The following is a 20,256-nucleotide window of genomic DNA, read 5'->3' as shown; positions in this document are numbered from 1 at the left end:
ACCATGGGGCAGCGGGACAAGGAGGACGCCAATGGTGAGGCTGGGGGTAGAGGCTAAGACCCTGCAGAGGGAAGGGAGGAAGGGAGGGCCAGGCCCAGGCCACTGCAAGGAATGGTGGCTGGGCTGCTCCCAGGGAGAGTGCTCCCAGGGAGAGAAGCTGAGGAGAGCTGTGGGTCCCTGAGGGGAGGGCCCAGGAAAAATGCACCGATGGAAGGGGGGTGAGGCTCAGGGGCTGGGAGCCCTTACTGGGGCCTTTGGAGAGGGAAATTGGAGTCTGGCTATCCATAAGAAGTTGGGGTCCCTGAGAAGAAGAGGAAGAGTTTCAGGCCTGGACTCTGGGTCCTTGAAGAGAGAGCCCGAGAAACAAATCCTGGCTAGAAGGAGGCAGAGCTGGGGTCCCAAGCTGGGGATGGAGCTCAGGGGCAGGGAGTGTCGTGCTTTGAAGCCGTTGAGGGCGGAGGCTGGGCCTGGTCCCAGGGAGGAGTAAGGGCTGGGGTCCCTGGGAAGAGAAGGATTTTCAGCCTGGACTATAGGTCCCTGCGGAGAAAGGTGCTGGAGACCTGCCTGCTGAGCTTTCTGTGAGTGGTTGGGGATTGGACCCCCGACGGGCTGGGGGCCTACCTGCAGGGGTCTCTGTAAGGAGTGGTAAATAGTGGCAGGGGCCCAGGTAGGGTGGGGGGCTGTACTGGGAGTCCATCTGAGGAGTTGGGGCTGAGGGTCTTTGCAGAGAGGGAGCTGGGGACCTTCCTCCAGGGTTTCTGTAAGGAGCAAAGAGTAAGAACCTGCCTCAGGGTACCTGAGGAATGGGAGCAGGGATTCTGGGGTTTCTGTGAAGGGTAGGGGCCCTGGTGGCGCAGTGGTTAAGCGTTTAGCTGCTAACCAACCAAAAGATTGGCAATTTGAATCCACCAGCGGCTCCTTGGAAACCCTATGGGGCAGTTTTACTCTGTCCTATAGGGTCTCTATGAGTCGGAACTGACTAAACAGCAATGGGTTTTTTTGTCTGTTTTGTGAAGGATAAGACCTGGGGCAGATGGGGGAAGCAGGGCCTGTCACCAGAGTCTGTGAGGAATAAAGGCTGGGAGCCTGTCCCAGGCATCCTGAGGAATAGGTACTGGGGATCTGAGGGAAGAGGAAGCTGGGGACCTACCTCAGGAAGCCCTGTGAACAGTAAGGGCTGGGGCCTGCCTGCAAGGTCCCGAGGGGATTGGGAGTCTGGGCTCCTGGTCTGGAGGGGAGGCATCCCTGAGGGAGGAACTCCCCAAGGCAGGGCTTGGATCTGTAGGAGGTTAGGGAAAGGGGCAGCAAAGAGTCCCTAGTAGACTTCTGGATTGGCTTTGAGTCAATCATTGACCTCATGTCCATCAGCCTTGGTAGGACAGAGTCCAGAGCACCTGGGGAAAACAGATCCCACCCTTTCCCAGCCTCTTGCCCAGGCCTCCACCCTCCCTACACAGGGGACCCTGGCTATCTGGCCCCACCTTCTCCCATGTGTACTCTGGGAGGACAGGGAACAGCACTTGTCCACAGTCTCAACGGTCGGGCTCAGGTGTCACCATGACTTCCAGTCAGAGGCCGGCGTGGGGTGGGGGGGGACCTAGGGACTGAGATCCCTTAGGGACTGGGGTCTACAAGAGGCCCCTTCCATCCCCAGGCCATGCAGGGGTTAAAGCCACTTGGCTCCAGTTGCTTTTCCTATGGCTTCAGGCCAGAGGGTGGAAGGAGGGCCTGGGGCAGATGTGAGAAGGAGCTGTGACCTCCCAGAGGGGCTCAGATTTGTGTGGTCCCTGGGTAGGGTATGGGGAAGGGAGAGGGATGAGGATGGGGGCGTGAGAGCCACTGAGATGGCTCACACAGAGTCCCACATCCCAGCTAGAGGGAGACTTAGGAGAAACTGGCCAGGGTGGGGGCAGGGGATGAAGGCCATTTGCCAGGCTGAGCCGGAAACAGCCCATAAAGGCCCCCCTCCCCCTCCTGCCAAGGCCGCCTGGGTGGAGTTCATGGCCTGAGCTGCTGAGCTGCTCAGCTGCTGACCAGGCTCTGGTCCTACTTTTCCTGCTCTCCAATTCCGCCTCTTCCAGGGCCAGCCCTGCCCCTGTCCATACCCTCCAAACTCCCGGGTTGGGTTGGGAAAGAATTCGGGAGGGCCAGAAAGTGGGGAGAGAGTCCTCTCAGTGCCTCATTCTCCACACTCCTCCCCATTCCCCTCAGGGAAACCAGTCAAATATGACCCCTCCTTCCGAGGCCCCATCAAGAACAGGTGAGTTCTAGGCACTCGGTGGGTGGGGAGGGGGCAGGTCTTGTTTTTCCTTTGTATTTGCTGAAATATGGGCAAGGAACTTGTAGGAAAGAAAAGGTAAGCAGAGTGGTGCTTTTGGGGGGATTGTTGTGTCTGGGAGTGTGCTCCAGAGGGGCTTCCGGGGGCTAGTGATGTCCTGGCATGCTCACTTTGTGAAAATTCATCAAGCTGAGCACTTCTGAGGTGTGCGCTTTTCTGTGTTATACTTTAGAAAAAATGTACCCACCCCCTAAAGAGCTTTCTTAAAAAAAAAAAAAAAAAAAAAGACTGATCCCACTTTCCAATTCAGCATCCCCCAACTCTCCAGCCCTCACCCCCAGACACCCCACCCCCATTTCCTCAGCTTGGGCTCCCATTTCTCTCCCAGGGGCTGCACAGATGTCATCTGCTGTGTCCTCTTCCTGATCTTCATTTTGGGTTACATCGTGGTGGGGATCGTGGGTAAGTTTTCAGCTGCCCAGAGTTGGGGCAGTGGGTAGGGGGCAGTAACCCAGGGAGGGGCCACACCCATAGTTGCTCCCCTACCCAAGTCCCTACCCTCCAGTGATTCATCTGTGTGTTTCTGTCTCCAGCCTGGGTGTATGGAGACCCCCGGCAAGTCCTCTACCCCAGGAACTCAACCGGGGCCTACTGCGGGCTGGGGGAGAACAAGTGAGTATGAAGAAATGGGGGGAGGAGGGAGGTAAGGGGGAGAACAGGCAGGAGACTCCCCCCATCCCCCAGGCTCCAGACCCATCCATGCTAGAATTGGGAGGCTACAGTCATGGGGAGTCCCTTGGTGGCACAAATTGCTAAGCAAGCGCTCAACTACTACTAGCCAAAAGGTTCGCAGCTCAAACCCACCCAGAAGCATCTTGGAAGACAGGCCTGGCAATCTGCTTCTGAAAGGTCACAGACTTGAAAACCTTATGGAGCAGTTCTTCTCTGCACGCATGGGGTTGCCGTGGGTCGAAATCGATTTCCCAGCAACTGGTTTATAGAGTCATGGTTAAGTACATGGGTTTTCGAGTTTGGAGATGGGTGCGCAAATCCCAAAGAGGCTATGTTCTGGTTGTATGGCCTCGTGTAAATTACTTAATCTCTCAGAGCTTTGATTTCCTTATCTGAAACACAAGGATGATTACAGAAGTGATGCTGTCAGTTCCCAGCATGCAGGAAATGGTCAGTTCAATAGATAATACAACCTCTAACACTTATATGGTGATTGCTGTGTCCCAGGCAGGCAGTGTACTTTACACACACTAACTCATTTAAACCCGATGAGGTAGGTGCATGATGGACTGAGACAGTGAGGGGTCAACTGACTTGCCCAAGGTCATACAGCTGGTGAGTGGTGACTTGGGTCCAGAGTTCATAGCTGTTGCAATGCTGAATTACTCTGGGAAATCTTCTGGGTGTCTCCCCTACCTCCACAGGTAGACTGAGCTTCCTGAGGCCAGGAAAGGTATAACATGTCCGGGGCATGCTGGGCTCACTGTACCACTGAGGCAAGGCCCTGGTAGTCACTCCCTGTGCCCCCAGGCCTGACCAGGCCCTGATGCACCATGCCCTCCCCTCCCGCAGAGACAAACCATATCTACTGTACTTCAACATCTTCAGCTGCATCCAGAATACCAACCTCATGACAGCTGTCACAAATGACCTGCAGTGCCCCACTCCCCAGGTCAGAGCCTGGGTCCTGCCTCTGCCCCAGATCTCCTCCGGGGTCCTGGGTACCAGCCCCTTAGCATGCTCTCTGCCCCCAGGTGTGTGTGTCCTCCTGCCCAGAGTCCTCATGGACCATGCAAGTGATACAGGTCCCCCAGACAGTCGAGGAGGTCTTCTATGCTTTAAATAGAAATTTTTGTCTGCCGGGGGTGCCCGGGAATATGGTGAGTGCTGCCCTCAATGTTACCAAGAAGGGTCATCAGGGGCGGAGACAGGAGGATGGAGGATCCCCAGGGTGGCTCTCCTGTGGAGGGCAGGGCAGGCTGAGCCTGAGGGTGGGGTGGGGGGGATCCTCACTCTTCCTTCTGCTGACCCAACATCTTTTATCTTTTATCCTGCTCTGTGTCTGTGTGTCTGTCTGCCTCTCTCCCTCCCCCTCAGTCGGTGCTCGAAAGCCTGCAGCAAGAGCTCTGCCCCAGTTTCCTTCTCCCCTCCAGTCCAGGTGAGATGCATGAATTCCTTCCTTGGCCATCATCTAGTCCAATATTTTTCTTACTCAAATGAGGAAACCAGGCCCAGAGAGGGTGAAGTCACACAGCTCATTAATGGCAAAATGGGATTTTGCACCAGGTCTCCATTTCTCTCTGCTGCACGACCCTGCAGTCAGATCACTAGTGTTTACCAGGCACCTACTGTGTGCCAAGGAGTCCCTGGGTGGCACAAATGATTTGCACTTGACTACTAACCTAAAGACTGGCTATTTGAACCCACCCAGAGGCATATCAGAAGAAAGGCCTGGCAATCTGCTTCTGAAAGGTCACAGCCATGAAAACCCTGTGGAGCTCAGTTCTATTCTGCAACACATGGGGTCACCATGAGTCAGAATTGACTCGATAGCAGCTGGCTTGGTTTGGATACTATGTGCCAGCCACTGAGGAGAGATGCAGAGAAGATGAAAATTGCTCCTGCCTGGAGCTACATTCTAGGCAGAGAGATCAAAGATGCTCACAAAGAGAGGATGCCATGAAAACATGCATGGGTGAATCCACACACACATACGCTTATATATATGTGTATGGAAAAAAGATTAGAAAGATGTTCATCCAAACGTTACAAGTGAGTGTGGCTAGCTAGTAGGATCACATTTGATTTTTTTTTTTTTTTCCTTTTCCCTGTATCCTCTTCTCTTCTTTCCAACAGTAAATGTTATTTTTTAATAGAAAAAAGTTTTTTTAATTAAAGCATGAGAAAATATATTCACTTCTTAGTTGTGTCTGAAATAAATGCTTCAGACTCAGATAGATCTGGATTTAAATTCCAGCACTTGCTAGCTGTGTGATCTTGGGCCAGTTACTCGACCTCTCTGAGCCTGTTTCCTCATCTTCAGAATGTAGATGACAAAGCCAATTTGCTAGACAAATATGTTGTGATAAATGGCTCTATAGGCACAGAGCACGTGCCACAGGAAATGGAGGAGAGGTGTGAAGGTTTCCTGGAGGAGGGGGAATGGAGCTGAACAGGGAGTGATGGGTAGTATTTCTGGAGGAGAGAGCACTCAGAGGGGGATACAGCAGGAGCAAAGGCATAGAAGAGAGAGGAAAGTGGGCTGGACCTGGTAGCCTGACCAGGGAGTGTGGACACTGTCTCCAGGACAGAGCCTCTGGAGGTGTCTGAGCAGCAGAGTGACCTAGAGTCTAGGGATGAGAGAGCCGTGCTGTGGCATGGTCCCCCTGGCACTCAGGAAGAGGTCGGATTGAAGACTGGCTCTGGTTGTGGGGGCAGGGGCTTTAAGAGTCCAGACTAGAAGGGATGAAGGTCTGAACCAACGTAGCAGCTGGGGGCTAGGAGAGGTGGAGGTGGGGAGAGGCATGTTGAGACAGTGAAGGAAGAGTGGATTGGGCTCAGCAGGACAGGAGCTCCCGTGTGGCTGTGACATCAAGGGCAGCCTCCCTTTCCCCTCCCAGCTGAGAAGCAGAGCCCATCACTCCTTGCTCCCCTGAGGGCTCTGTGGGCTGGGGTGGGGGCTGAGCCCTGGGCCTTCCCACTCTGCAGCCACGTTCTCTCTCTGCAGCTCTGGGACGCTGTTTTCCATGGTCCAACAACACCCCGCCTGACCTCCCCGGGATCACCAGCAACATCTCCCAGGCGATCAGGTGGGCATCCCCATCCCACACATCTCTACCCCATAGCCCTTCCCTTCCTTCCTCTCCAGGACCCCATCTGACCCTGTCTCTTCCCAACAGTGGTCTTCTTGACACCCTCAATGCCCGAGACATCAGCGTTAAGATCTTTGAAGATTTTGCCCAATCCTGGTATTGGATTCTTGGGTGAGTCACCAGAGTCCCCCATCCTCCTGTCCTTCTCCCCTCCCTGATCCTCTATCCCCTAGCCCAGTGATTGAAACAGAGATTTGGACAGGGGAGGAGGAGCCAGAGCTCAGGATGGACCTCAAGCCCAACGGGATTTGGAAGGGAAATGTCTAATCTGGGGATGTTAGGGGTGTGAAGAAAGGCATTTGGGGGCCTCTGAAAGGGGAAAGATTTTGGGGACCAGAGGTGACCCTCACCTACCTCACGCTTCCTGCAGTGCCCTCGCTGTGGCTCTGGTCCTGAGCCTGCTGTTTATCCTGCTTCTGCGCCTGGTGGCCGGGCCCCTGGTGCTGGTGCTAATCCTGGGGGTGCTGGGAGTGCTGGCATATGGCATCTACCACTGCTGGGAGGAGTACCGAGTGCTGCGGGACAAGGGAGCCTCCATCACTCAGCTGTACTTCACCAACCTCAGCGCCTACAGCAGAGTGCAGGAAACCTGGCTAGCTGCCCGTGAGTGCCCTACTCACACCCAGTCACCGGCGCCTGCCCTGGGCCACGCCGGGCCCGGGCCCTGACCCGGGCTCCACTGCCCCCATCTTCCCGCAGTGATTGTGCTGGCTGTGCTTGAAGGCATCCTGCTGCTGATGCTCATCTTTCTGCGGCAACGGATTCGAATCGCCATTGCTCTCCTGAAGGAGGCTAGCAAGTCAGAGCCTGTCTGGAGGGAGATGGGGCCGGGGGGAGGGGTTTGGGCCTGGATGGGGGAGCTGGCAAGGTGGCAGGGAGCCATGGAGGAGAAGGGCAGAACAGCATAGAAGTTAACACTGCTCTACGACTTAGCCTTCCTGGGTCTCATTTTACCTATCTAAAAATAGTAGTTCCTACCTTATAGGGCTGTCATGAGGATACAATGAGCTAATGTCTGTCAAGTGCTGAGACCAGTGCCTGACACAGAGGAAGCCCTCTGAAAGGGTTAGTGGTAGTGGTAGTTGTCATCGTGTGATGGCTGTTGGTGGGTGGTATTGGCAGGATCCAGGCAGGGGGGAAAAGCAGCAGCTTGCTCCCAACCAGGACCTGTCATATCAGTCAAGAGACCATACAGACTATTTGGGGATGCTCTTACTTTTCTCTCCCTGAAGCTATCCCAGATGGCTTCTCTGTGACTCTGGTCTCCTCTAAGGGTCCCTTGAACCTGACTTATTCAATTCAGTTTATCCAGTGAGCACCTACTGGGTACTCTGTCCTGCACAAGCACCAGGGATACAGATATGAAAGACAAAGTCGCTGCTGCGGTTGCTTCAGCCTAGGGGGTGTGGGATGGCCCTGGCAAGGGCGGAGTGGGGTCCTTGCTGGGTGCCAGGGCTATGCTGTTGAGCATTCTTATCTCCCTGCAGGGCTGTAGGACAGATGCTGTCTACCATGTTCTACCCGCTGGTCACCTTTATCCTCCTGCTCATCTGCATTGCCTACTGGGCCATGACTGCTCTGTATCCTTTGCCCACACGCTAGGCCCTTTTGGGGTCCTTGGGGATGGGGGCAGATCTTAGTGCCATTGGAAGAAGGCTTCCCTTCCACCGGGCAGATGCAGCCCTGCACCTGCCCCCGCACAGAGTGGAAAGAGCGGGCACAGGCTGATTTCAGCCCTGGTGGTGGAGTGGTTAAGACCTCGGCTGCTAACCAAAAGTTTGGCAGTTCAAATCTATCAGGCTCTCCTTGGAAACCATGTGGGGCAGTTCTGCTCTGTCTTACAGGGTCGCTATGAGTCAGAATCGACTCCACGGCAACGGGTTTGGTTTGGTTTTGGTTTCTTTGCAGGGAACGTTTGGGTCCATGGGTGGCACAAACAGTCTGCACTCAACTACTAACCTAAGAGTTGGCGGTTCAAACCCACCCACTGGTTCCACAGAAGAAAGGCCTGGCGATCTGCTTCCATAAAGCTTACAGCCAAGAAAACCCTATGGAGCAGTTCTACTCTGTAACACACAGGGTCATCATGAGTTTCAGTCGACTTGATGGCAATGGGTTTGGTTTGCAGGTAACAACTGGTACAAGCGTATGGCAGCCCTGGGAAGAGGTCCCTGAGAAGGGGACCTGTGGAGACGCCCTGTGACCATGGTTTCCTTGACTCCCTTCTGGGTACCTGGCCACATCGGGGCAACCCCAGTATGTCTTGTGGGCACCCAATGCAAGCTTGCCTGGCTGTGAGGAAGTGTCATTGAACAAGTCGTGCGATCCCATGGTGAGAGGTGATGGGATGGGCATGGAGGGGACGCCAATAGGGCTGAGGGGATGTTAGGGACTGTCTAGTTATCTAGTGCTGCTGTAACAGAGATACTACAAGTGGGTGGCTTTAACACACAGAAATTTAGTTTCTCATAGTTTAGGAGGCTAGAAGTCCAAATTCAGGGTGCCAGCTCAAGGGGAAGGCTTTCTTTCTGTCGGCTCTGCGGGAAGCTTCATGTCTTTTCTGAGCTTCTGTTCCTTGGTTCCTCAGTGACCTTCAAGTGGTTCGCATCTATCTTCCCACATCTCTGCTTGCTTGCTTAATCTGCTCTTTTATATCTCAGATTGATGTAAAACACACCCTACACTACTACTGCCTCATTAACATAACAAAGAAAACCCATTCCCAAATGGGATTATAACCCACAGGTCCCCCATCAAGTTGATTCTGACTCATATAGTGACCCTATGAGTAGAATAGACACCAGAGTAGAACTGCCCCATAGGGCTTCTGAGGCTGTAATCTTTACGGAAGCAGACTGCCACATCTTTCTCCCGAGGAGCAGCTGGTGGGTTCGGAACCACTGACCTTTGGGTTAGCGGCCGAGCACTTAACCAGTGTACCACCTGGGCTCCTCCCCACAGGTATAGGAGTTAGGATTTATAACACATATTTTTTGGGGACACAGTGCAATCCATAACAGGGACCTACTGGTCCAAATCCCTCATTGTGCACATGAGATGGAGGCCCAGAGAGGGCAAGGGGCCCACTCAAGGCCACACAGCCACCCCCAGCAGAGCCAAAAAGGGAGTGCCACTGACTCTTGATCTAGTACTCCCAAGCTCATCCATTATAAAGAGAAAGAAACTGAGGCTGGGAAGAGGCAAGGTGAGCCCAAGGGCAGGGCCAGGCCCTGGGGAAGCTGGAGACCAGAACTTATTCCACCCCTCTCCAGGACATTCCTCACCTTGAGGTACCTTGTTCCTCTGCCTTCTGAGTCTCAGTCCACTCATCTGTTAAATGGAGGTCATTATAATATTTGTCCCACAGGGCAGCTGAGAAAATGAAGTGACACATTACAAACATAAAGTGTTTAGTATAATACCTGGCACCAGATAAGCATTTGATAACTTGTGGTTGGGTTTGTTTGTTTGTTTTTAAGCCTTTCTCCCTGGGAACACAGTCCCTAGCAGCCTAGCCAATAAACATATGGGTACTCCCTGGGGTGAAGCTGCTTCCAGAAATGCCGCCCAGTGAGGTGGCCGGGGCACTGTCCAGAACCCTGGCCTACTGGGAATTTACTGTCCTCCAAGCCTCTTCTGAGCTGGCACCATGGGCTGGGCCAACAGGCATCAATCCCACTCTACATAAAAGGAAAGGGAGGCTTGGTTACATTGACGGAGGACCTACTACGTGCCGGTCACAGGGTATGCAAAGCCCAGCATGACCTGGTTCTTGCTTTCAACTTACTCATGATCCAGCAGTGGATACAAACCCATACTTACATGCAAAGTAGAAAGTGGTTTGTTCATTTTATTATTATAAAGTGTTAACATATACTGAGATTTTTGTCACATTTGCTGGAAAGGGTTTTTTTCTATCTGTGTGTTTTGACTTTTTATTATGGAAATTTTCCAACACACCCGAAAGTAGAATAGTACAGTGAATCCCTGTACCCATCACCCAGATTCCACAACCCTCAACTTTCTGCCATTCTTGTTTCCTCTATCTTCCTACTCCCCACCTGCAAATTTTCTTCCTGAAGTTTTCTAAAGCAAATTGTAGCATCATGTCATTTCCCCTGTAAATACATCAGGATGATCTCAACAGATAAGGACATTTTGAAAACAACCACTAAACCATTAAGAGCTCACTTGGCTACTAACCGAAAGGTTGGCAGTTCGAATCCATCCAGAGGAACCTCGGAAGAAAGACCTGGTGATCTACTTCTGAAAGATCACAGCCATTGAAAACCCTATGGAGCAGTTCTACTCCGAAACACATGGGGTCACCATGAGTTGGAATCATCTAGACAGCAACTAGTTCGTACCATTATCACACTCAGCAAAATTAACAATAATTTCTTAATGTCATCTAACACCCAGTTTGTTCAATTTTGCTAGAAAGTGTTTTGGTTGAAGTTGCAGAGGCTGTGCTGTGATTTCAGAGGCAGGGTAGCTAGCCCAGACTGGAGGCTCTGCAGGCTTCCAGGGGGACAGCTGCATGAAGGCGAGGCAGAGGAGGGCATTGGTCCCAGGCTCCTTAGCCACACTGCCTTCACACACACCATTACATCTTTTCCCAGATGGCCTGAGCGCTGTTGTGCCAATTGGGAGACTGAAGGATGTTAACTACATTCACACGATAGGCACTGTTTGAACCCAGAGATGGACACTCCTGGCTCCCCCAGCTCAGAGGGGGTGCTACTTCCCTGCCTCTTCTCTGGGAGGGGCAGGAGCTGGCTGGGAATGGGCAGAGGCCACAACTCTACACCAAGATCTCTGAAGGCTACTCTGTCCTCCCAGGCCCGGCAGGTGAACTCCTCATGTCCAGGGCTGATGTGCATCTTCCAGGGCTACTCGTCCACAGGCCTGGCACAGCGTACCCTCTTCAACCTGCAAATCTATGGAGTCCTGGGACTCTTCTGGACTCTCAACTGGGTACTTGCCCTGGGCCAGTGTGTCCTGGCTGGGGCCTTTGCCTCCTTCTACTGGGCCTTCAACAAGCCTCGGGACATCCCCACCTTCCCCTTGGGTGCTGCCTTCATCCGTACACTTCAGTAAGCCTGGGATGGGGGCGTGGGAATTGTGAAAGTGAGGGTCTCAGGGCACCCCAAGGCTGCCTCTGACCACTCAACTCCCTCTGCAGTTACCACACTGGGTCTCTGGCCTTTGGAGCCCTCATCCTGACCCTCGTGCAGATGGCCCGGGTTGTTCTGGAATACATTGACCACAAGCTGAGAGGTGAGTTGGGGAAGGCCAGGTTGAGCAGTTGGAGCCTTAGGGAGGGTCTGTCAGAGGCTTGGGGAAAACACAGGCCTCCCTTGCCCACAGGAGTCCAGAACCCTGTCGCCCGCTGCATCATGTGTTGCTTCAAGTGCTGCCTCTGGTGTCTGGAGAAGTTTATCAAGTTCCTGAACCGCAACGCATACATCATGGTGAGCCGCAGTGCAAGAGCAACCCCTTGCTCTTGTGCCCTTGGGCCCAGGCCCAGACCCCAGCCCAGGCAGGCTCACCTCAGGTAACTCTGACCTTCCCACTTCACCCAGATCGCCGTCTATGGGAAGAATTTCTGCATCTCAGCCAAAAACGCCTTCATGCTGCTCATGCGGAACATCCTCAGGTCAGGCTGCCCGCAACCCCCACGTGGTCCCCTCCTCAGCTCTCCCATCCAAGCCAGACTCTTGAGTGTTCAGCTGTGCCCCTCAGAAGGGCCCTGGGCTTAGTTTAATACTTCATTGTTTGCCTCTTGAAATCTGAACAATTTTCATTTTTCACTGGGTCCCACAAATTATGCAGCGGATTCTGCTCCTACTCTTGCCAGGCTTCTCACTCCCAACCTCCCCCAATCCTGGTACAGGGTGATCGTCCTGGATAAAGTCACGGACCTGTTGCTGTTCTTTGGGAAGCTGCTGGTGGTTGGAGGCGTCGGTGAGGGCCAGAGCCAGGGGTTCTGGGGACAGAGGACAGGGGTGCTGGGCAGAGGGCAGGGTGCTGGGCAGCTGATGTGGGGACTTTGGAGGGGCAGCACTGACCTCCAGGCCTCTCCCACAGGGGTCCTGTCCTTCTTCTTTTTCTCTGGCCGCATCCAGGGGCTGGGTAAGGACTTTGAGAACCCCCACCTCAACTATTACTGGCTGCCCATCATGGTGAGTGACTCCCCCTCTCTGCCTTATCCCTCACCTTCCCCAAGAAACCCAGCAGCCCCAACAAGCCTTGTGTCTTCCAGACCTCCATCCTGGGGGCCTACTTCATCGCCAGTGGTTTCTTCAGTGTTTTTAGCATGTGTGTGGACACGCTCTTCCTCTGTTTCTGTGAGTGACACCCCAACCACCTCCTCCAACCCTCAAGGTGTGGGACTACTCAGGCTTTTACGGGGAATTGGTGCTTCTAGAAATTGCTACCTCATCAGTTAAAAAAGCCAGAGGGAGACTCTTCTGACATCCTCAGGCCATGGGATTGGGGAAGAAAGGAGCGAGTGAGCCCCAGGCTGATGGGTTCTCCCCGGAAAGAGCGTTCTAGAGAAGATGCCTCTGCTCTCTTCTAGCCAAACTAGGCTGCAAGTTAACAACAAGAGAGACTTCCCAGCTGGTGGATCTAGTGAGAGGGTTATGTCTTACCCAATTCTGTGCATTTAGGTCCCTTGGGTGGCAGTTTGTATCAGACTACTAACAGAAAGATTAGTGGTTTGAATCCATCCACTGGTGCCACGGAAGAAAGATCTGGCTATCTGCTTCCATAAAGATCATTGTTGTCATTGTTAGTTGCCATTGAGCAGATTCCAACTCATAGCAACCCCATTTGTACAGAATAGAACTGCTGCATAGGGTTTTCAAGGCTGTGACCTTTCAGAAGCAGATTGCCAGGGATGTCTCCCTAGGCGCCCCTGGGTGGGTTCGAACTGCCAACCACATGGCTAGTAGTCAAGTGCTTAACTGTTTGCGCCAAACAGGGACTGCCCATAAAAAGTACAGCCAAGAAAACTCTATGGAGCTCAGTTCTAGTCTAACACGTGGAGTCACCAAGAGTTGGAATCCATTCGGAGGCAATGGGCTTGTTTTTTTGGTGTGTTCATTTATTGAGGGCTTGGTATGTATCAGACTCTGAGCAATTGTCATGAATTTCCCCCCTTAATCTTTATCATCACTCTAGGAAGTACAAAAAAACCCATTGCGGTGGAGTCGATTCTGACTTACAGCAACCCTATAGGACAGTAGAACTGCCCCATAGGTTTTCCAAGGAGCGGCTGGTGGATTCGAACCGCTGACCTTTTGGTTAGCAGCCAAATGCTCAAGCACTGCGCCACTAGGAAGCCCCAAAAAACCAAACCGTTACAGTCGAGTCGATTCCGACTTATAGTGACCCTATAAGACAGAGTAGAACTGCCCCTTAGGGTTTCTAAGGAGCGACTAATGGATTCAAACTGCCAGCCATTTTGGTTAGCAGCCAAACGCTTAAACCACTAAGCCACCAGAGCTCCACTAGGAAGTATAGTAGATATTACTGATCTGACTTTACAGATAAGGAACTGAGCTTACAAAACGTGCCCTCAAAAATCCAGTCAGTGGTGGTGAAGCCTGGACTCACCACCCAGTCTCCTCGTCCCTGATTTTCCTTGGGGTGGGAATGGCCCCTAGAGGGTCCACTCTGACTGGTCTATGTTGCGGCTCAGTGGAAGACCTGGAGCGGAACGATGGCTCTCTGGACCGACCCTACTACATGTCCAAGGGCCTTCTGCAGATTCTGGGCAAGAAGAACGAGGCGCCCCCGGCGGACAAGAAGAGGAAGAAGTAAAAGACCCAGCCCTGCCCTGACCCAGGGCTGCACTCCGCCTGTACAGCCGCCCAGCCCCACTCTGACTTCCAGATTGCGATTTTGTAGCAAAAAGATTTTATTAAAGACTGATATTTTGTTTTCTCAATAAGTCTGAGACTTCTTATTCCCTCCACTACGATGCGCCGCCTTTTTCCCCGCCTGGCTCTTTAAATTAGGACCCGCCCCCTAAAAGAAGACCTAGGTGCCGCAACCAATAAAAAGGCTCATATGGAGTGACGCGCCTCTTCACCTCAGCCAGTCAGCTTCCTTCCGGGTCACGCGCTTCGAGCTTCAAGGGGGCCAATTGAAAAGCGAGTTCGGCGGCGCCGGAGGGTCACGTGAGGGCCCGTAGCACGTGAGGCCAATTAGAATCATGGAAGCTCGGCCCCGGGCCGGCGGGAGGAGCGGTCTGTGTGGATGACACTGGCGGGTTTAAAGGGCCGGGTCAGGCCACCGGCTCCAGCCCCTGTCTAGCTCGGGGGGCTAGTGTTACGGCCGTCGCGTGGGAGCAATGACGGTGGAGCTACTGCGCACAGCGTTCCTGGGTAGACCCGGGGGACCGCGGATGCTGGGGATCTGGAGAGACTTTGCGGCTCAGGTGTTTGCCGCGACCCTCCTGCTGCTGCTGTCTCCGGCAGGATTCGGAGCCAGGGCGAAGGACGACTTCAGTCTGGTGAGTCACCCCCCACTCAGCCCCTTCCCCGACCCGAGCGGGCGGTCTATGCCCGGTGTCCCCCGGAACGCGGGCAACTTAGCCCCCCTCTCCGCTCCAGACCACTCCCCCCGCTCCCAGCCCGCTCCCCTCTTTTGGGTCCCCTCTCTGAGGACTCCTTACCTCCTCGCCCCTCCCGGCTCAGAGACCCGGTTTTGCTCCAAAGTCTCCATTAGGTTACTCATTCTTCTTCTGGGACCCCACCCCTGCTCCGAATCCCCATCACTTTCCTGTCCCAGGGGAACTTGAGTCCGAGATGCTATCCATCCGCCCCCACATCCCAAGTTCACAAGTCTGTCCGAACCGACAAACTCCTTCCGTCGCAGGTGCAGCCGTTGGTGACCATGGAGCAGCTGCTATGGGTGAGCGGAAAGGAGATCGGCTCTGTGGACACCTTCCGCATTCCGCTTATCACCGCCACTCCTCGGGGCACTCTCCTCGCCTTCTCTGAGGCCCGAAAAATGTCCGCGTCAGATATGGGGGCCAAGTTCATCGCTCTGCGGAGGTCCATTGACCAGGGTATAACGACGCCTGGGTGGCAAGAACGGGTGTAGGTTGCCTGGGTGGGGTGCCTGTAGGTTGCAAGGGCTCTTAGGATAGGGGAACTTGGAGGGCTGGAGGCCTGGGTCCCTAAGAGGTAGAGGAGCCTAAGGAGTGAAGGTGCCCAGGGCAGGGATGTAGACATTAGGATTACCAAGGAGTTGAACATTTCTTCAGTCAACGTTTATTGGTTATCTGCTATATACCAGGCAGTGTTCTAGATTCTGTGACTCCAAACCAAAACCAGTTGCCGTCTGGTCAACTCTGATTCGTGGTGACCCCACGTGTGTCACAGTAGAACTGTGCTCCATAAGGTTCTCAATGGCTAATTTTTCCGACGCAGATTACCTCTTGGTGGACTCAAACCTCCAACTTTTCAGGTAGCAGCCAAGCTTGGTAAGCATTTGCACCACCCAGCAATTCCTCAATGAATACAGCCATGAACGAAACAAACCAAAAATCCCTCTCCTCACAGGGCTTATTTTATATTGGGGAGAAACAGACAATCAACATAATAAAGTTTATTTTTGTGTTGGAAGGTGATAAATGCAATGGAGACAAAACAGTAGGAGGTATGAGGAATGCTGGCGTTTGAGGGATTGCGATTTTAAGTAGGTGACATTTGAGCAAAGACTCAAAGGAGGTGACAGTGAGCCTTGTGGAGGAAGAGTGACTAGACAGGTTACAGTCTGTGCAGAGGCCCCAAGGAAGAGTATTTGAGGAATACAAAGGAGCTCAGGATGTGGTGGAAAGTAAGATTCCCTGGGTGGCACAAATGATTAAGTGTTCAGCTACTAACTGAAAGATTGGTGATTTGAACCCACCCAGAGGTACCTCAAAGAAAGGCCCAGCAATCTGCTTCCGAAAGTTCACAGCCATGAAAACCCTATGGAGCACAGTTCTACTCTGCACACATGGGATCATAATGAATCAGAATTGACTCAACAGCAATGATTTGGGGAGAGAAAGGGTACCTCCTGAGTACTCACCCTGGGTGTCTTCCCTTTTTTCTTCAGGCAGCACGTGGTCCCCAACAGAGTTCATCATAGATGATGGGGAGACCCCTGATGGGCTGAACCTGGGGGCAGTGGTGAGCGATGCTGAGACAGGAGTGGTGTTCCTTTTCTACTCCCTCTGTGCTCACAAGTTCGGCTGCCAGGTGGCCTCCACCATGTTGGTGTGGAGCAAGGACGATGGCCTTTCCTGGAGCAAACCCCAGAACCTCTCCCTGGACATCGGCACTGAGATGTTTGCCCCTGGACCAGGTTCTGGCATTCAGGTGTCTGTCCTGGGAGATGGGTACGGGAGCTGCTTTGTGGAGAGTCTGGGGGATGCCCCAAAACGGACTCCTTCCCTCCCTCTGCAAAAAAATTGACTCCTTTCTAAGAAGAAGATCCTGTGGCATCAGATTTTCCATCTCATGTGGGATTCTGTGGAAAAAGGGGACAGCCTGGAAGGAACAGCCTACCAGGGAAAGATGGAATGTTACCACTGTCTTCTCTTTTGGGGGTTGCCACCAGGGCTGTACTAGTTTGTGTGGTACAAATTAGAAAAATGCACCCCTTTCTTTAGGCAGACACAAGCCTACGCCATGGTGCAGAGCTTGGCAAGGAGAACAGGTTGGGTTTAAGCTCCCATGTACCCTCTTGCCTGAGTCCCCTTGTAGGCTGCACACCCTGTCCAGCTGTATACCTTGGATGTCCTGAAGAAGATTATTCTGAAAAAGAGCCTCTTAATTCCAGCAGTAGGTGTTTGTGGGATCCTCCTGGGATCCTCAGTGAGCAAGGGCAGGACTGAAGGGGACCAGACATGTCCTCACATATGGGAGGTGGTAGGTTCCAGGTGGTGTGGGCACCCCTTCTCTGCCTTGGGGCCCTTGCAGTGTCTCCTGTGACACCCAACTCCCCTTTCCACAGAAACAGCGGGAGCCGTGGAAGGGCCGGCTTATCGTGTGTGGCCATGGGACGCTAGAGCGGGATGGGGTCTTCTGCCTCCTCAGCGATGACCACGGTGCTTCCTGGCGCTACGGGAGTGGGGTCACTGGCATCCCCTATGGCCAGCCCAAGCAGGAGCATGATTTCAGTCCTGATGAGTGCCAGGTCAGGGTCCCTGGTTGTTCCCATCCACTCTTCCTGCCCTGTCTTCAAGAGCACCATTTCCCTCCAGACACAGGGCCTGGCTGCCCAGCTCTGTCCCTCCTAGCCTTGTTCCCCTCAGAGACAGAGGCATTTGCCCTTTCTCCTCCTCCGAGGTTCCCCTGAGACCCTGGTCTCTCCCCTCAGCCCTATGAGCTCCCTGATGGCTCCGTCATCATCAATGCCCGGAACCAGAACAACTACCACTGCCACTGCCGAATGATCCTCCGCAGCTATGACGCCTGTGACACACTGCGGCCCCGTGATGTGACCTTTGACGAAGAGCTCGTGGACCCCGTGGTAGCTGCAGGAGCTTTAGCCACCAACAGCGGCATTGTCTTCTTCTCCAACCCAGCCCATCAAGAGTTCCGTAAGTGCCTGATGGGTGAGGTCAGTTGGGGGAGCCTCCGTGCCCAGAGAGGGTCTAGGCAAAGGCCCTCCTTTCCCTGACTATGCTGTCTCCCCAGGAGTGAACCTGACCCTCCGCTGGAGCTTCAGCAATGGTACCTCATGGCAGAAAGAGAGACTCCAGCTATGGCCAGGGCCCAGTGGCTACTCCTCCTTGGCAGTCCTGGAGGGCAGCATGAGTGGGGAGGGCCAGGCTCCCCAGCTCTACGTCCTGTATGAGAAAGGCCGGTACCAGTGCACAGAGGGCATCTCCCTGGCCAAGGTCAGCATCTATGGGATTTTCTGAGCTGTACTCCTGCCATAGGGGTAAGAGGCCCTGGACTCAGCCTTAAAGACCATGGGTCTATAGAGGGATCTGCTGGGGGGTACCTAAAAGGTAGTTCCACCTTCCTTTAGACTCAATCCTTTTGCAGAATCACCTGTTCTTTGACAGGGAAGTGACTGTTAAAATGAAAAGCCTGACTTCCTCTTCTCACACAGGAAGTCCCACCCTCAACTGGAAGCACTTCCTTTCCACAGCCCTGCATGTGGTTCCTTTACCCTCTCTGCCCTCCTAGGACAGTGATTGGTCCTTTTCTTGGGCGAAGTGGAAGTGGGGCCTAGGTGGGCCTGTAGAATTTAATAAATGTGACCTCAGAATTGAGTAGGCAGAGCTTCCTCTTTGGGGGTGGAGGAAGTGACTGGCATTGGAGAAGGGAGTCCCAGAGGCTCAGGATATTTGGTTTCAGGGTAAGGAACTAAGTGTCACCCCTCCCCTGTTACTATTTGTGCATCAATGTAACTTAAAAAATTTTTAATGAAAGAGAACGAACATTTGTAGAGGCTCTGTGGTTCTGTCGATGCACGTCTTCATGTTTATTTTCTGAAATACACTTGTGAGAGAGGGAATGAGTTGTGGGGAGGGAGCTGGTGTGCTTATTGCCTATGAAACATATTGCCAAATGAAAATTGGACCTTGACAAATGAAATCCTCCTTTCTCTTTGAGATTCCGTCTTCTCACAGAAACACAGATTGATCTTCATGAGTGTAGTAAGGAGTAGGAAGGGAAACTCCACAAGATGTTTAAAATTTTCCTCAGCGATATCCATCAAAATTCCAACAGCTATCATTGCAGAAATGGAAAAACCAATCCTCAAATTGATATGGAGTGGCAAGGGGTCCCAAATAGTCAAACCAAACCCATTGCCATCGAGTTGATTCCAACTCATAGCAACTCAAAGCAATCTTGAAAAAGAACAAAGTAGGAGGACTCACTCTTCCTGATCTCAAAACATACTGCAAAGCTTCAGTAATCATAACAGTCTGGTTCTGGTATGATAGACAGATAGACCAATGGAATAGAATTGAGAGTCCAGAAATAAACCCGTACACCTATGGTCAATTGATTTTCAATATGGGTGCTACATCCGTCCAATGGGGAGAGAAGTGTTGCTTCAATAAATGATGCTGGGACACCTGGATTTCCAAAAGCAAAATAGTGAATCTGGACCGATACTTCACATCATATAGAAAACTAACTCATAATGAATCAAAAGTCTAAATGAAACCATAAAACTCTTAGAAGAAAACATAGGAGTAATGTTTTGGGACCTAGTTTTTAGTAATGGAATCTTAGCTATGACACCAAAATATAAGCAACAAAACACAAAATAGATAAATGGAACCTCATCAAAATTAAAAAGTTTTGTTCTCAGTTTGTGAGAAAATTTTTGAAAGCCTGATATCAGATAAGAGTTTAATATCCAGAATAAAGAACTCTTAGAACTTAACAAAAGGACAGCCCGATTTTAAAATGGGCAAAGGTCTTGAATAGACATTTCACCAAAGAAGATATACAGATGACCAACAAGCACATAAAAAGATGCTCACCATCATTAATCATTAGGAAGATGCAAATCAAAACCACAATGAGATACACTTTACACCCACTAAGATGGCTGTGATTTAAAAAACGGAAAACAAGGGGTGGTGAGGATGTAGAGAAATTGAAACCCTCGTCCATTGCTGGTGGAATTTTAAAATAGTGTGGAAAAGTTTGGTGGTTCCTCAAAAAATTAAACATAGAATTACCATATGATCCAGCAATTGCACTCCTAGGTATATACCAAAAAAAAATTGGAAGAGGAACGCAAATAGATACTTGTACCCCAGTGTTAATTACAGCACTATTCACAATAGCCAAAAGGTGGAAACTGCCTAAATGTCCATCAACAAATGGATAAACAAAATGTAGTACATACATACAATGGAACATTACTTAGCCAAAAAGAGAGATAAAATTCTAATACATGTTACAATGTTCTCAGTACCTTACTTTACTCAGCATAATGTTTTCAGGGTCACAAAAGCACAGATACTGTATGATCCCACTTATATGAAATATCTACAATAGGCAAGTGTATAGAGACAAAAGTCTATTAGTGGTTACAAGGGGCAGGCAGGAGGGA

General features: G+C 52.0%; 2 protein-coding genes across 6 annotated transcripts; both read left to right on the top strand.

Annotated features, from left to right (window-relative positions):
• Window positions 1–3: 3 nt before the first annotated feature.
• SLC44A4 (solute carrier family 44 member 4) lies at window positions 4–13,992 on the top strand. Of its 3 annotated transcripts, none has more exons than XM_004390764.1 (21): window positions 4–34; window positions 2,212–2,260; window positions 2,667–2,740; window positions 2,872–2,950; window positions 3,863–3,962; window positions 4,045–4,170; window positions 4,388–4,448; window positions 6,018–6,099; window positions 6,190–6,273; window positions 6,533–6,765; window positions 6,862–6,961; window positions 7,650–7,742; window positions 8,392–8,494; window positions 11,005–11,258; window positions 11,348–11,442; window positions 11,533–11,636; window positions 11,748–11,821; window positions 12,059–12,129; window positions 12,253–12,347; window positions 12,428–12,512; window positions 13,871–13,992. In XM_004390764.1, the coding sequence occupies exons 1-21, from the start codon at window positions 4–6 to the stop codon at window positions 13,990–13,992; spliced, it is 2,115 nt and encodes a 704-aa protein (XP_004390821.1). The 3 variants fall into 3 exon arrangements, with proteins under 3 accessions (XP_004390821.1, XP_012415284.1, XP_004390822.1); XM_012559830.1 differs by having other exon boundaries at window positions 4–46; XM_004390765.1 differs by lacking the exon at window positions 4,045–4,170 and having other exon boundaries at window positions 4–46.
• A 375-nt stretch (window positions 13,993–14,367) lies between these two features.
• On the top strand, window positions 14,368–19,683 carry NEU1 (neuraminidase 1). Of its 3 annotated transcripts, none has more exons than XM_023725555.1 (6): window positions 14,368–14,686; window positions 15,052–15,244; window positions 16,282–16,355; window positions 17,182–17,364; window positions 17,548–17,770; window positions 17,868–19,683. In XM_023725555.1, the coding sequence occupies exons 1-6, from the start codon at window positions 14,525–14,527 to the stop codon at window positions 18,092–18,094; spliced, it is 1,062 nt and encodes a 353-aa protein (XP_023581323.1). In that variant the 5' UTR covers window positions 14,368–14,524; the 3' UTR covers window positions 18,095–19,683. The 3 variants fall into 3 exon arrangements, with proteins under 3 accessions (XP_023581323.1, XP_023581322.1, XP_004390860.1); XM_023725554.1 differs by having other exon boundaries at window positions 16,282–16,544; window positions 17,188–17,364; XM_004390803.2 differs by having other exon boundaries at window positions 16,282–16,544.
• The last annotated feature ends 573 nt before the right edge of the window (window positions 19,684–20,256 follow it).

This window comes from Trichechus manatus, unplaced genomic scaffold, assembly GCF_000243295.1.
Source record: "Trichechus manatus latirostris isolate Lorelei unplaced genomic scaffold, TriManLat1.0 scaffold00327, whole genome shotgun sequence".
Classification (NCBI taxonomy): domain Eukaryota; kingdom Metazoa; phylum Chordata; class Mammalia; order Sirenia; family Trichechidae; genus Trichechus; species Trichechus manatus.
Note: the sequence above shows the minus strand (reverse complement) of the source record. Positions and strands in the feature narration are given on the sequence as shown.

Excerpts from the sequence above, each read along its gene's own strand:
- SLC44A4 (XM_012559830.1), top strand. The coding sequence starts at position 4 with ATGGGGCAGCGGGACAAGGAGGACGCCAATGGTGAGGCTGGGG. Across the intron at positions 11,637-11,747 it reads ACCGCAACGCATACATCATG|ATCGCCGTCTATGGGAAGAA; the intron begins GTGAGCCGCAGT and ends CACTTCACCCAG. Across the intron at positions 12,130-12,252 it reads GCTGGTGGTTGGAGGCGTCG|GGGTCCTGTCCTTCTTCTTT; the intron begins GTGAGGGCCAGA and ends CCTCTCCCACAG.
- NEU1 (XM_004390803.2), top strand. The coding sequence starts at position 14,525 with ATGACGGTGGAGCTACTGCGCACAGCGTTCCTGGGTAGACCCGGGGGA. Across the intron at positions 16,545-17,181 it reads GACCAGGTTCTGGCATTCAG|AAACAGCGGGAGCCGTGGAA; the intron begins GTGTCTGTCCTG and ends CCCTTTCCACAG. Across the intron at positions 17,365-17,547 it reads TCAGTCCTGATGAGTGCCAG|CCCTATGAGCTCCCTGATGG; the intron begins GTCAGGGTCCCT and ends CTCTCCCCTCAG.